General features: G+C 39.6%; 1 protein-coding gene across 6 annotated transcripts in view; it reads right to left on the bottom strand.

The window, feature by feature from the left end:
• Positions 1 to 15736, bottom strand: part of SIPA1L2 (signal induced proliferation associated 1 like 2) — a 131629-nt gene that overhangs the window by 26612 nt on the left and 89281 nt on the right. For all 6 annotated transcript variants that reach the window (XM_068154314.1, XM_068154304.1, XM_068154332.1 and 3 more), the window contains 5 exons: positions 12326 to 12583; positions 5953 to 6036; positions 4400 to 4503; positions 3908 to 4011; positions 650 to 1038 (listed from right to left, as the gene is read on the bottom strand). In XM_068154314.1, the coding sequence (XP_068010415.1) occupies positions 650 to 1038; positions 3908 to 4011; positions 4400 to 4503; positions 5953 to 6036; positions 12326 to 12583 (939 nt within the window). The remainder of the gene's footprint in view (positions 1 to 649; positions 1039 to 3907; positions 4012 to 4399; positions 4504 to 5952; positions 6037 to 12325; positions 12584 to 15736) is intronic.

Genomic DNA, 15736 nt, shown 5'->3' on the forward strand with positions numbered 1-15736 from the left:
GTGACATTACAAACAAGAATCAGAGGGAAAGAACAACTTCCTTCTTTGTTTTACAGAATAAAAATCTTAATACAAAGACCAACAACAAAATAGAAATTGGGATACGAAGGCAACCAGTTGTAAATGTGTACTTTCCAAGTTTGCTTTGCAACAGAAGTACCATACACACATTCCATTGGTAACAAAAGAGCTGAAAACCAACCAGAAATTAAGATCAACAAACAAACTCGTAAAGCATACATCATCACAAGGTTGTAAATTAGGGGGAATAGTATGTAATGCAGTTCTACTATATGAAAAAATTGTCCATCCCTATCTGTAATAATTGTCCACTGCAATTTCTCTGATTTCCCATAGCATCAACCCCCAGGCAATCTGTTGCACTTTCCTAAAAAATCTTCACATCTGCTCAGGGATGTTTTCCAACTTTAAAAAACAAAGGTCACATATAAAGTCTCCATCAGATTTGGGAGTGGGGAATAGTTACGCTTTTGAGACTGACTGATCTAAAGTTGCCCCAAAATTGCTCAAACAGGCCTTTAAAAACAGCAAAAAGTCAAAATGAGGTAAGTGCACTTGTGAATAACAACAACAAAAAAGTTCTCCATATGTTAGCCTCTGTAGCCCATAATCTTTAATAGACACATACCTGGAATGAGATGAGATTTCACTTAGGTCTCCCATACTGCCTTCAGCTGTATGACTGGTAGACATAGCAGAAGCATAGGTGTGAACAGCATACATTTTAGCTGGATCATCATCTGGTCCAGGAGTTTCAGAAGACTCAGTCCACTGCTCAGGATGACAATGTACTCCAGACCTGCTGCCAGCAAGGTGCAAAGGGGCCAGAAGGGGAGCAGGCATGCATGGAGCTGTATCAATTCCACTGTCAGTAGAAGCCCCCTTTATATATGTTAATCCAAGCAGCTCAGGATCCATCAGATCTCCAGAACCAAAGTGTTTTTCATCACTGTTGCTAGAGGTATTACTGGATAGTGTGTTGCTGCTTGAGTGGCTTGAACAGCTTTTGTCTCCAATCTTAACAAAAAAATAAGCAAAAAAAGACACTCCTCAAGTTAAATATTTATTTTAATATTACTGGAGTTGTGCTACTCAAAGACCACTTCATTATTTTTTACAGCATGCTGTAATTGCAAATTATGAAAAGAACTAATTACACCATCCATTTCTATGAAATTAATTGCATATTAAAGGTTGATGCCACTGCAAATAAGAAGGCTCTAGTTCCATCTTCTATCGTAAATTTAAGATCACACTTGAATTTTCTGATTATAGGACCTGCCTAATGTCCACAGCATTCAATTTCTGAACAGTTAAAATAAGCATTTGTTAAAGCTAGAAGCACTGGTAATTATTTGTTTAAATAAGATCTACAGCAAGTCTCAAAACCATCAAACACTGGATTATCACTGGCTTTTTCTCAGTGTGTGTAAAACATGCAGCTTATTATGTGTGGCTAGTTAAATTGAAACCAGTTGCAACACATGTGTACCAGATGAAAGTAACTGAAGTCGAGGGCTCTAAGTGAAGCATGTCAGCTAACTACATCTGGCATTTGTGTCAATGAAGTTGGGGGGTTCTGTGAATTTCATTTTAAAGAAATTGTATAGAGTTGAATTATGTATTTGACAGAATAGCCAGAATAAGGGCACATGGGACATCTATTGGGTACAAAATAAATGCAAGGGTGACTATTTCAGAGATCATCCTCCCAGCAGATGCATATAAACACAGCTGTGGCTCAGACAGCAAAGAAATTAGACATGACAGCCTTTCCAGAAATGGTAGTTCTTTTCCATATGAAAATTAAGAGGTTTCAAAATATGAGGAGAGCTACCTTTACAAGATGCCTGTTGCCTTAAAAGCAATGGAATAATTGATAACAATACAATGAACAGTTTCTCCAAGGAGAGAGACTTGGAGAAAGGTGTCTGGATAAGAGAGATGTCACTTTGTACTGTAAATGTAAACTGCAACCAAAGTGGAACAACACATGGGGGAAAGAGTTTCAAGGCATAACATGAGTCTCAGAAGATGTATTGCATGTATGAATCCCCCCAAAATTAGGCACCCTCCTGATGCTGCAGGTAGCAGAGAATCCGAACAACAGCTATTAATATAGATATCTTGAATTGCTCGAAGTTCACTGTGGCCGTAGCTTGGATCACTTTACACATTTCCTTGTGCCAAGAGAAATTATTGCATGAAAGCTCATCATGGCTCTAATTGTTACATGTTGTTAAAGACCATATTGTGGAGCAAGATTTGAAACAAAACCAAGTAAAATCAAAACAAGCAGGAATGTATTTATTCCAGGAGAACAAAGGAAACCTGAAGATAGCCAGTGAAGCTCCTTTCCCTCTCCCTTCTTCCCCCAAGTTAAAACTGATAAAAGAGAGAGCATAGACTTCTTTTCTAATGGTTAAATATTTTAGAGTTCTTGTACATTTGCTTGTAGGCAGTGTGAATTTCACTGGTTGTCAGGGTCATGTGGCAAATTGAGCTGAACAAAATAGGGGATACACAAGATCCTTTACAATGTGATGGCCAATTTTCTGGTTTACACCATCAAACAAATAGTCTCATTTTGTTTGCATTATCTTTATAATAATGCTGGTTCTTTTTACAGTATAGTTCTTTTGCACCTGAACTACGTGTGATTCTGCGAATTTCTTCCCTGAAGGAGTGGTCAGGCATTGGAATAGGCTGCCCAGGGGCGTGGTGGAGTCACTGTCCCTGGATGTGTTAAAAAAATGAGTAGATGTGGCACTCTGGGACATGGTCTGGTGGTCATGGAAGTGTTAGGTAGAAGGTTGGACTTGATGATCTTAGCAAGGTGTTTAAGAGGGGATTGGATGTGGCACTTGGTACTATGGTCTAGTAGTCATGAGGTCTGTGGTGACAGGTTGGACTTGATGATCTCTGAGGTCTTTTCCAACCTTGGTGATTCTATGATTCTATGATTCTACATAGAGGTATATGTGGGCATACGCAAAGCCCTTTATGAGATTTTCTGCGCTGACTGCCACCATCCTAAAAGCATGAGAGTGGCCACTAGCATAAAACTGTAAGTTATGCGAACTCATCACTTAACTCTGGTATTGGTACTCTGCACTCATTGTTATAGACACTGTAGCTCCCTGACACCTTTGGCTTAAAGTAAAAGAAAGTATTTTTGTCTTCATGTGCATAATTCTACAGCATGATTCTACTTATGATACTTTGGGGTTTTTGAATCAAGCTAGACTCTCCTAATATATAAATGTACATGAGAAGCTAGACTCATAATCTTACCAATGTAAGTCTACAAATAGTGTACATATTCCTACTGCATATAGCAGGTTTTTCCATATAACAAACATTTGAAAAAAAAGGATTGCACATGTCATTAGGGTCCTTTCCAACCACTTCGTCACTGAGGGTTTTGCCATTACTGAAGACAAGCCACTAAGCGAGGCTGCCTAGAAATCTGGGCAGAATTCTCAATACAGAAAGCGCAATTTTGTAGAGCTTACTGATGGGTATTTTGCACAACATGAAAAACTGTATAGTAAATACCATTTTATTTTTTAAAAAATATGAAATACAGATTAAGCAAGTCAGTATAAATGAAGATGCAAATGCACAGCTGAGTGTAGACTACACTAGTTTTATCTCTTTAACACTCCAGACCCAAGCATTCTTGGAGTTCTTAGTTTAAAAACACAGATTTAACATACCCAATTCACCCCACATATGGGTCAACCTACACTTTGCCTCCCAAAACACGCAGTTCTCTTCATAAATTATTAAAATGTATTTTTAAGATGTATTTCTTTAAGCCCATGGTGTTGTTTTGGTTTTCACATTTTTAGAGTTCAGAATGACATTAAAGTAAGAGACTTACATGTGAAAGTTTGTTTGGTGACTCCTTGCCACTACCCTCTTTCTGTAAAGCCCGGTCTTTGTAGGAGCTCAGGACTTTCGTCGATGGTGCATGCCACTTGGTTTCTGCCATAAATAATTGTGTTTTAATTTCTGAATGCTAAAAAGAGAAGTATACCATACAACAAAAAAATGCATATGGCTTAACATCAGGTTTCAAGCCTGCACACTCTTTGGAATCAGAGATGTATATCTTTACAGCATTTCCTAAGATCTAATTTTTCAATGATAATTAAACAAAGCTCAAACAGCTTTTCATCATTCATGAAGCTTTCTGAAGTTCAGGAGTTTGTTCCAAGTACTATCTCAGTATCCCACACCACATTCTGTTAGACTGTCTGCAACAGTCCCTGCTTTCAGCGTTATGTTACATGCTTTTTGTGTATCAAAGCTCTGCATTTTGGCACTGTGTTGCAAAGAATATTTATTTTTAAGATACTGTAGGTTTTATTACCAGAATGTCTGGATCCTTCCAAAGGTTCCTCTCGTTCTCTGCCTCCTTCACACTCCAGTGAGCCTGAAACTTGATGGTGTTCATGAAGCAAAGGGGACTGACACCTTATAATGTAAGCAGAAAATTAAGATTTTATTTCCCCCCCAGCCCTAGGAAACTAGTTACATGATGAATAACAACACTTTTTAGTCTTCAACCCAAATATTCTGTAAGTGATTTGTTTAAAGAATCATCATCCCCTCCCACGAAGCAAGCACACTAACATTTCCAAACACTGCATGCAAATATTTACATACTTTTTTTCAACAGCATACTGTTATAACTTAAGCATGAACAGGCCAAAAAGACATTGAACTTTAAAGAAAGAAATGCATTGAGGCTATATACCCAAAAGTGTTTATACTTAAGAAGTATGGTAATATATGCTTAACCACTTTTTGAACTAAGCCCCAAAGAAAGTAGCTCTGTTTGAGGTTTTCACTCTTGGAACACATAAGGCTAGTGCCAGATCCACTGTATTGCATTGTATTGTGAAAGTTAAATTATTTGACAAAGCAACACACTAAAACCAAGGTTGCTATTAGAAATAGCTGTGCTGGAAAATTACACAAGATGCACTTTCATGTATTTACTGACAAAAAATATATATATGTATAAATTGCTATAGTTTTATTTTTATTATTGGTATCTGTTCACCTGCCAGAGATTTCATGGAATATTCTGCAATTCCTTGAGGAATCTCCATGATATTGCACATATAGCTCTTACATGGAGTATCTTATCCACAGTCATGCCAAAGCAATATTAAGCTTACAGACAAGGAATCAAGCTGATATTCATATTCTTTTTTCTGAAAAGTAGCTTCTGAAAGCTGTGTGGCAAATCTAGAATGCTTTTGCATTGTGCTCTGTGGATACTGCCATAGATTTTATAGCAAGAGTGGTTTTGGCAGCTATATTTATACAAGAAGGAGATACATTTAAAGTATTTTAGAACAGATGTATCACATAATATTCTTATTACAATGACAGTATCCTGGGGTGCTTTTTTTTCCATACACAGATAGCCTACTTCCGAAACTTCAGCACCAAGAGATTAACAGGGATGTGAAACAATCATCTACATACTGCAATAGCCTTTTATGGAGAAGAGACCTCTGAAAGAGCAGTACTTTGTTGAGCAGAGATGCTAGGGACTGGATGCTATCAGAATAAGCAGAGTTGGAAATAAAACCTTTCAGAAATAGAAAGGTAATGTTTTAACCAAATACTCTGCCACAGAAGCAATAGGAGAAGATGCTATTTTATTCCATTCCTGCAAACCTAAGAACTGTTTCCTATTTACTTGAACTGTAACAATTTGGTCCTAAAGAGTTAAAGCAGTCTGGCTTTAAAATGCAGCATTTAGGACAAGCAAATTTACATCTTAACATATACTATTGGAGTTGGAAAATAAATCTATGGTTTACATAGAACTCCGATATTCAGAAAGACATATGGGAGCTATAGCATGATTTAAAACACACAAACAAAAAAAATAAATATCACCAATACCCATCATATCCAACTTGCTGTCTCCACTGGCTGCTCCCACTGGGTCCTGGGTCACTGGAGGAGGACTGGTTGCTTGGAGAACTTCTGCAATGGTGACTACAGTCATTAACACTGTACTGAATTACTTGTGGGGCTTCAGATTTGAATTGGGCTGTGCTTCTTTTGAAAAATATATTCCTTTTTATAAACACTGCAGATGCAGCATGTACACTCAATTGTGTACATTGCTGGAATTCACAGTTTTATCTTTCATAAAACTTGAACAAGCGCACTATTTATTATATTTGCATGTTTTAAAAGGCACATAGAGAGAGACATTAAATGCCAAATTATCTTTTCCTTACATCTAGCTTTACTTCAGAACAAGTGGGATTACTCAGAAGTCAGAGTAGCTGAATTACTTATGTAAAAACTTATGTGTGGGAAGCTTGTGATGGATCAGAAATTACTTGGCTTGCAAGTACTCCAATTTTCAATATAGTAATTACTAGCTTCAAAGAAGTAATAGGAACACTTTTTTTTTTTTTTAAATTTTATTGCTTCTTTAACATAGAAGAGCAGTAAGAAAACATTTTCATTGGTATTAAACTTTTATTAAACTTTTGAGCCTGAGGTGTTAACAATGTCTATAATTCTTCTTTGATTGCCACACAGTTGAAATGCAATGCTCAAATTTGGGTTTTGGTCACCCTCCTATCCTTCACTTTTGTGTATATCAGTCCATAACTGTAACACAGACTCCTTCAATGACATCACCCTGAATTCCTTCTACTTCCCTTCTGTTTTTTATCCCTGTTATTGATTTTTGGTGGTATTTTTGTGGGTTGGTGTTTGCTGTTTTGTTTTGTTTTTATTGTGGGTTTGTGTTTTGTTTTGTTGTAACTCAGGGGAGAGGTAAAAAGAGGTAGTTTAGGATTTATGAATTCATGTCCTTGGGAAAGTGCAATAAGCAACTTCACTCTTCTGATTGAAAATTTTAAAGACAGTAGCTATTATATTTTATTTCTCAGCCAAACACATACAAAATGTGTGAACTAGTGTAATGCCCAGTTATTCAGCATGTCTTTCTGATGTACACTGACAGAATCAGGCTTCTCTCAATCAACTGAAATAGTCTATGGTCTATAGTTGATTTCAATTGCATGTTCTTGCTTCTTATCACAAAAAACTTCATATTTCTTGCAGAGCTTAAGTTAATGAGCACTAAGGTATGGAAAAATTAAGACTCCATGGGTTTCCAGTGTTCAGACTGATATTTAGGGCATTGTCTTCAAAACTGGGACATTGGTTTGTACTGTCCCAGGCTGAAGAATGCCTAGATCCCAGGCCTCCCATTTCTGGACAAATGTCTAACCACACTAATCTAATCAGCAAATGCTTAACAGTTGCTTTACAGAAGCGTTATAGCTTCCTCTTCTCAGGAATGGATTCCAGACTCTAGGTGAAAGCATACACTCACCTACAAGTGTAACTCAAAGGACTCAAGAACGAACACAGTGTGTAAACAAAAGAAGAGCAAGTCTTAAAGAGTCAATATTGGGAACTCACTATGAGCAGTTGTCACTGAATAAGGCATTTTGTGAAGACAGGAGTAGAGCTCAAGGATATCCTTGCACTTCTGAGTACAAGGATTAGAAGAAAAAACATTTGGACAATTTTTCTCACAATGCTTAGCTCTCCTCAGGAACTGTATACTAGGGCATAGTTGTCCAGCTTGCAGTTTTTAATTTCACATCAGGAACTGGACACCTAACAGTTACAAGACAGAGCAGATGAATTATTGCTCCTTGTCTTTTCTTGTATCGAGCCCATATTTCTGTTGCTACTGCTTCCTTTTATATCTAACCCAAACCATTTTATCACTGACTTCAATGTTAGCTCATTTTCAAGTCAGTTTCTATAACCTTGCTGTTTTAACAACCTGCTTCTCCCTGGCTGCACTCTTCAATTTGTCTAAACTGATAGCAGGTTTCTGAACCTCTAAAATCTCTTTGTTGTTTTCCAAGGCTGAGTATACATTTTCACTCTTGCAAGACAACTTATAAGTACTAATCAATCACACTTCAAACTCCTCTGATTTAAGCCCATCTCTCTGCCAAGCCATAAACTATGCCTCATCCCATGTGGAAGACCTTGTCAATCAGTTACCTTTCACAGAATCACATAAACATTCAAGTTGGAAGAGACCCTCAGGATCCCCAAGTACAACTGATAACCCTACTCTACAAGGTTCACCCTTAAACCACATTCCTAAGCACCACATCCAAGCAACCCTTAACCACATCCAGGGTTGGTGACTCAACCATGTCCCTGAGCAGCACATTCCAATGCCTGACCAATCTATCCATGAGAAAATTTTTCCTTATGCCCAGTCTAAACCTACCCAGTCGCAGCTTGAGGCCATTCCCTTTTGCTTTATAACTAATTACCTGGGAGAAGAGACCAGCACCAGCCTTTCCACAATGTCCTTTCAGGTAGTTGTAGAGAGCAATAAGGTCTCCTCTCAGCTTCCCCTTTTTCAATCTAAACAGCCCCAGCTCCTTCAGTCAATCTTCATAATATTTAATCTCCAGGCCCTTCACCAACTTTGTTGCCCTCTGCTGCACTCACTCCAGCACCTCCACAGCTCTCTTGTATTGAGGTGCCCAAAACTCAACACAATACTCAAGGTGTGGCTTCACCAGAGCTGAGTACAAGGGGACAATCACCTCCCTACCCCTGCTGGACACAGCATTTCTAATACAAGCCAGGATGCCATTGGCTTTCTTGGCCACCTGGGCACACTGCTTGCTCATATCCAGTTGCTTGTCAGTTAGAACTCCCAGGTCACTTTCTGCCAGACAGCTTTCCAGTCACACATCCCCAAGCCTGTAGCATTGTTTGGGATCATTGTGACTCAAGTGCAGGATCTGGCATTTGGCCTTGTTGAAGTTCATCCCATTAATGTTAGCCCATGGATGCAATCTATTCAAGTCCCTCCGTAGAGCCTCTCCACCCTCGTGCACATCAACACTCCCAACCAAATTGGTGTCATCTGCAAACTCATTGATGACATACTCTATGTCTTCATCAAGGTCATCAATAAAGATGTTAAACAGAAGTGGTCCCAATACTGAGCCCTGAGGCACTCCACTTGTGACCAGCTGCTAGCTGGATTTAACTCCATTGACCACCACTCTTTGGGCCTGTTTGCCCATCCAGTGCTTTATCCAGCAGTGCCTGTGCTCATCCAAGCCACGAGCAGCCAGTTTGTCCACAAGAATTCTGTGGGGAACAGTGTCAAAGGCTTTGCAAAAGTCTAGGTAGACAATATCCACAGCCTTTCCCTCATGCAATATACAGGTCATGTCATAGAAGGAGATCAGGTAGGACCTGCCCTTCATAAACCCATGCTGACTGCACCTGATCCCCTGGTTGTTCTCTATATGGCATGTAATAGCGCTTCAGGTGATTTGTTCCATGACCTTCTCTGACACTGAGGTCAGGCTGTCAGGTCCTGGATCCTCCTTTTTTCCTTTCTTGTGGATGAGTGTTACATTTGCTACCCTCCAGTCCACTGGGATCTCCCCAGTTAGCCAGGACTTCAGGTAAATAATGGATAGTGGCTTGGTGCACCTATCTGCCAACTCCCCCAGCACCCTTTGATGTAGCCCATCTGGCTCCACAGACTTGTGTGTGTCTGAGCAGCATAGCAGATCACTGACCAATTCCTCGTTTATTGTGATGACCTCATTCTGATTCCCATCCCTGACTCCTAGCTCATGAGGTTGGGTGTCCAGGGAACTGGACAGTACTGAAGACCAAGGCAAAGTAGGCAGTGAGCACCTCAGCCTTCTCCTCATCCTTAGTCACTTATGGATGCAGAGGGAAACAATAAAGGATGCAGATTTTCCCCAGGCCTCCTTTTGTTGTTAATTAATTTATAGAAGCAATTTTTATTATCCTTAATGGCTGTAGCTAGATTGAGCTCTAGCTGTGCTTTAGCTCTCCTAATTTTCTCCCTGCATAGCTTCACAACATCTTTATAGTTCCCATGAGAGACCTGTCCCTTCTTCCAAAGGCCACAGATTTCCACCAGGATATCACTCTTCATAGAATAGAATCATAGAATCAACTAGGTTGGAAGAGACCTCCAAGATCATCCAGTCCAACCTATTACTCAGCCCTATCCAATCAATCCATGGTACTAAGTGCCTCATCTAGTCTTCTTGAAGATCTCCAGGGACAGCAACTCCACCACCTCCCTGGGCAGCCCATTCCAACAGCCCATCACTCTCTCTATGAAGAACTTCTTCCTAACATCCAGCCTGAACGTCCCCTGGAACAACTTGAGACTGTGTCCCCTCATTCTCAGTTGCCTGGGAGAACAGATTGATCCCCACCTGGCTACAACCTCCCTTCAGGTAGCTGTAGACAGCAATGAGGTCTCCCCTGAGCCTCCTCTTCTCCGGACTAAACAACTCCAGCTCCCTCAGCGTCTCCTCACAGGGCTTGTGTTCCAGGCCCCTCACCAGTTTCATCGCCCTTCTCTGGACACGTTCCAGTACATCAACATCTCTCTTGAATTGAGGAGCCCAGAACTGGACACAGTACTCAAGGTGTGGCCTGACCAGTGCTGAGTACAGGGGAAGAATAACCTCCCTTGTCCCTCTGGGCCACACTATTCCTGATACAGGCCAGGATGCCACTGGCTCTCCTGGGCACACTGCTGGCTCACATTCAGCCTACTATCCACTGGCACCTCCAGGTCCCTTTCTGCCTGGCTGCTCTCCAGCCACTGTGTTCCCAGCCGATAGCACCGCTCAGGGTTGTTGTGGCCAAAGCATAGAACCCTGCAGTTAGCGTTGTTAAATCTCATCCCATTGGCCTCTGCCCACCCATCCACTCTTGCTGGTCTTACTCCCGATTCTTACCCATAAGGACTCAACCCCATCATCACCTTCACGCTTCAAGCCCCACAGTTCATCATTTTTCTTACTTTTCATGACTTATACTTTGTACCCTGTCTTCTTCAGACCAACACTTCTGCATTGCATTTCTTTTAAGTGATACAGGAATTTCTTCATTACAAGTGATTGCCTCTGTCAGCATTTTTTCATAGCTTCCCTGAGTCTTATAGGAGAAGCAAAACTTAAGTTTGTGAAGTTTTTTAGAAATGAGTGTTATGTCTGAAAGCTCTCCTTTTTTTCTCTGCATAGGCATGCAGTATGCTCAATAAAGCTCCATAAATCCTGAAGTATTTCTAGACATTTGATACATTGTTGGCTTTTGCTAGATGTTACTGAGAATTTCAGTAACACAGCATTAGGAATGTCCTGTAAAGGTATATACATGCTTACAGAAAGGCACATCTCCTTTTTTTTTGAAGGGGTAAGGAGGAACAAAGGGCAGAAGGAGAATATACATGATCAAATGTTCATAGCTAGGAGTCTGCCTTTCCCAGACCAGGGTATAGACATGTTTTCAAATATGTAGTACTATTACCTGTATATGTTTCAAACAATGTAAAAAGTTACTAATTCTTTTCTATTAAATAAGGGATATAGAATAGCAATAGAAGTATTCTTATTATTTCATCCAGAATTTGTAAGAGCTGTTTAAGACATATATTTTTGTATCCATTAGATATTTTCAACATGTAGTATGTATTTCCTTGGAAATAGCTACATTATTCAATGGGAAAAGGACATAAGCAGAAATAATTGCAAACAACAAAGGTCAGAGTTCTGCTCAAGACTTATGGTTTCCCTAAATAATTCAAAGGTCAAAAGTATTTACAAGTCAGCAATTTAATGTTATTTTTTTTATCTTATGAAGAATGGTGATTAAACTAGAAGAGAGACAACATTTAAGGATACCATCCCAGCATCTAAGAGGTGTTACATATTCAAATCAAAAGCTCTGTTTTAATTAAAAGCAAAGCAAAGCATAAGGACTGGTAATGAGTTACAGAACCCTTTGAAACTATGCCAATAGCCTGGTAATGAGATTAAATAATTCATTATTAAAGGGATGAGTTAATTCTATTTACATTCATTATTTGCCTCAATAGGCTACCCAAAGGTGAGGGACAGGATATTGTTTAGATCAAAAAGTTACAAGGCAGTTTCCCACTTTACTGATTTCAGACTAAACAGAAAGGTCACTTGTCCTCCGTGGTAGGAACCTCAGCACTGTGCACTTCCATCACAAACAAAAGTCACTCGTTTCAAGTAGAGGGAATTTGGCTCAGTGAATGCTCTCTAATACAGCCTCAGAATTGAAATTACTGCAAAATAAGGTTTAAAAACTAAGTATACCCAAGTTCTAGAAAGCAGAGTCATCTAAATTATGGCACACTGAGGAAGTGACAGGAATTAAAAGAGTATATTACCTTGCACCATCTGGCAGTTTTCTATCAAAGGAAGTGCTGCGAGGAATGGCTGTCTGAGCCTGCTGGAGAAGCTGCTGGCACTGCAGTCTGTCAGATGTTCCTAGGATTGGAGAGGCACGAGAGAGAGGCTGCCCAGCGGGAGTCGGCACCCGATGCCAAGTGGTATTCCTTCTGAAAGGGGTTTTATACTCACATGGGGTGCCTTCACTGTCAAGTTTGTATTCCACCATGGGTATACGACAAAGTTCTGAACAACCCCTGTGAAAACAACAATGCTAATCAGTCTCACCGTTGAGAACAGAAAAAGACATCTCGCATTCTACAGTCAGAAGCACGTACACAGTTTTCTTCTGGGTGCCCAAAGGTGTTCATACAACCCTTTGAATGTTTCAAAACTATAAGGATAATAATTTCAAAAGAAAAGATTTGCTCTCATGCTCCTTTAAAAAGAAGAAAATACCATGCTTTTGTATAGTAATCTCCAGCTTGTATTTTACTTAATAAAAAGCAGTAGAAACAAAGCATTCAGAAGTCAGAAAGCATCAACTTCTAAAATGTCTGTAGTTTGTTTAGGTTTCATAAATACTAATAATTTCTTAGTGCAAAAGCCTGCATAGCCAAAATAACATGACAGGTTTGTTGCTTTGCAGCAAATTACACTCTTCTTAGTAGTACTGAGAACTCCTTCAGAATCCCGCCTTGTCCTCAGCAAGTGACAGAACATATATATTCTGATGAAAATGATTAGGTGGCATCTAAATATTTTTCTATTTGTTTTCCACATGTACTTTCTAATTTCTGTCTTCCCATGGGTCCCTATGCCTGGAAGAGAAATGGGGAAGTGGAAGGAGGAGACAAATCTGCCTTACAACCTCCACTCAAAGCTTACAGTGTGGTTAAATACTAACAGTATTTCCAGGAGTTTAAAACTTAGGATAACGTATTGACAGTGTTCCCCAAAACATCAGTTTGCCTAATGACAAAGAAGAAGTTAGTTGATGGCAGCTTCACACCCGCTTTAAACCAGCACTAGTTATGATTACAGGTATTATATTCTCACATATCTTCATTATTTGTCTGATAAGCAAAGTGCACTAAATTAACATCTATAAAGAAAACGTCCTAAGTAATTCCAATGCAATAAATCAAGTTTAAGGACAAAATAGTGAAAATTTTCTTCTCTGTCTCATTTACTACTCTACCCCTTGAGCTGAGTCTTGATCAACCCTCTGTTTTTGTTGAAAACTCAATAAACTTCCAACTATGGTAAAATTGCCTAGAAAAACTGTAATAAGGAGTGTGTAAAGTGTTTAATCCTAATCCTGAAAAATGTTCTGACACAAATAGATGGCTTAATACAAATGTGCAGTTCAAATAAGTCATATAGATTCTCATACACTAAATTACTGTACCCCAAAGCTTCTGAACTAAACAGCAAACCAACATTTTTTTTTTTTTATTGTCAGTGTTCTGGAAAGAATACTTTAAAAGAAAAAAAAAAAAGGGTATTATAAAAATACTAACTACATTATTTAAGGTTGATGAAGAGAAGATACATGTGCATCTCTAGTAGTTACATTCTAGGTATTCTTTATGTGCCCAGTCTGATCCAGGCAAATACTTTAGGCACAGAATTTTGTGGTAGCAAACAAGCAGACTGTTTATCCTATAGCACTACATCTCAGTCCCTGATGGCACTCAAATATATGAAACAGGTAAAAAAAAGAATTATAAAATAGAAAGGATAAAGTACTAAGAATGGAGATTAGTAGCCTATGTAGGACAGAAGACAGCATGAAGATGAGCTGATAAGGGGTCACTACAGTGCTGCAGAACTCAGTAGAGAACTCAAAATTTCTTCAAGGTTATTCCTTGATCAGAAATATCAGTATCGAATGCACCATTAAAATTCAGTATGTGTAAACTCTGCTGACAAATCATAGATGAACATGCTGAAAGTATCAGAGAATTTCACAATAATGATTTTCTGATTTTAGCTTCCCTGTAGAGGTAAGACTACTTCAACAATCTCCTCACATAGACAAGGAATGGAGCTAGAGAGAAACCAAACCCACTGTCTGTATTATTGATAAAAATATTAAACAGCACAGGTCCCAGTACAGACCCCTGAGGGACACCACTTGTCACAGCTCTCCATATGGACTTCAGACCATTGAGGACCACTCTCTGGATGCGACCATCCAGCCAATTCCTTATCCACTGAACAGTTCACCCATCAAATCCATCTCGCCAACTTGGCAAGTAGGATGTTGTAGGGGACCATGTCAAGGGCCTTGCAGAAGTCCAGACAGATCACATCCATAAGTTGTCCCTCATCCACTGACATAGTCACTCTATCATAGAAGGCCACTAGGTTACTCAGGCAGGACCTGCCCCTAGTAAAGCCATGCTGACTTTCCTGAATCATCTCCCGGTCCTCCATGTGCCTCAGCATGGCATCTAGGAGTATCTGTTCCATGATCTTCCCAGCCACAGAGGGGAGGCTGACAGGTTGGTAGCTCCCAGGGTTCTCCTTTCTACCCTTTTTAAAAATGGGTGTGATGTTTCCTTTCTTCCAGTCTCATGACTTTTTAAATACCATGGAAAGTGGCTTGGCAACTACATCAGCTACTTCCTTCAGTACTCTGGGATGTATTTCATCAAGTCCCATGGACTTGTATGTCTTCAGGTTCCTTAGATGATCACAGACCCTCTTTGCTTAGAGTGGGAGGGACTTTGTCATCTTGGTCTCCAACTTGTGGGCCATCAAACAAGAGCCACGAGGCAAAAGGTTACCAATTAAGACTGAGGTAAAAAAGTTTTTGAGAATCTCAGCCTTCTTGTCTGTTGATACAAGTTCCCCACTGCTGCTCATCTGGGGGGGGGGGCGGATTATGCTTTCTTTAACCTTCCCTTTCTGGTTAATGTACCTGTAGAAACCTTTCTTATTTTTCTTTATACCCCTTGCCAAGTTCAGTTCCAGCTGTGCCTTGGCCCTCCTGACCTTGTCCCTGCACAGACAGACAACAGCCCTATACTCTTCCCAGTATGCTTGTCCCTCCTTCCATTTCCTGTGTAGCCCCATCTTGCCCTTTAGTTTGACTAGAAAGTCATGGTGGTCTCTTTCCCTCCTTGTTCAATTTCCTACATGTGAGTATATATACAGCAAGTTATCTACTATGTAAAATTTCTTTGCTAACTGTGGTGGGTTGAAATACTCCTGCAACATAAAGTTGCCAGACCAGCTCAGTTGAAAGCAAATGAAGCTGTATTTACAAGCAAAACTACAATCTAATATATGAATGCAATATTTACATATATTTACAATTTATAAACAACACAAGAAACCCCCTGGATAAAACCAGAGGGTTACCAACAGCTTCCGCCTCTTCCTCCCCCCTGTACAAGGGA

The sequence above is a fragment of the Melanerpes formicivorus genome, unplaced genomic scaffold (assembly GCF_026170545.1).
Source record: "Melanerpes formicivorus ecotype bairdi unplaced genomic scaffold, bMelFor1.0.p_v2 SCAF_2, whole genome shotgun sequence".
Classification (NCBI taxonomy): Eukaryota; Metazoa; Chordata; class Aves; order Piciformes; family Picidae; genus Melanerpes; species Melanerpes formicivorus.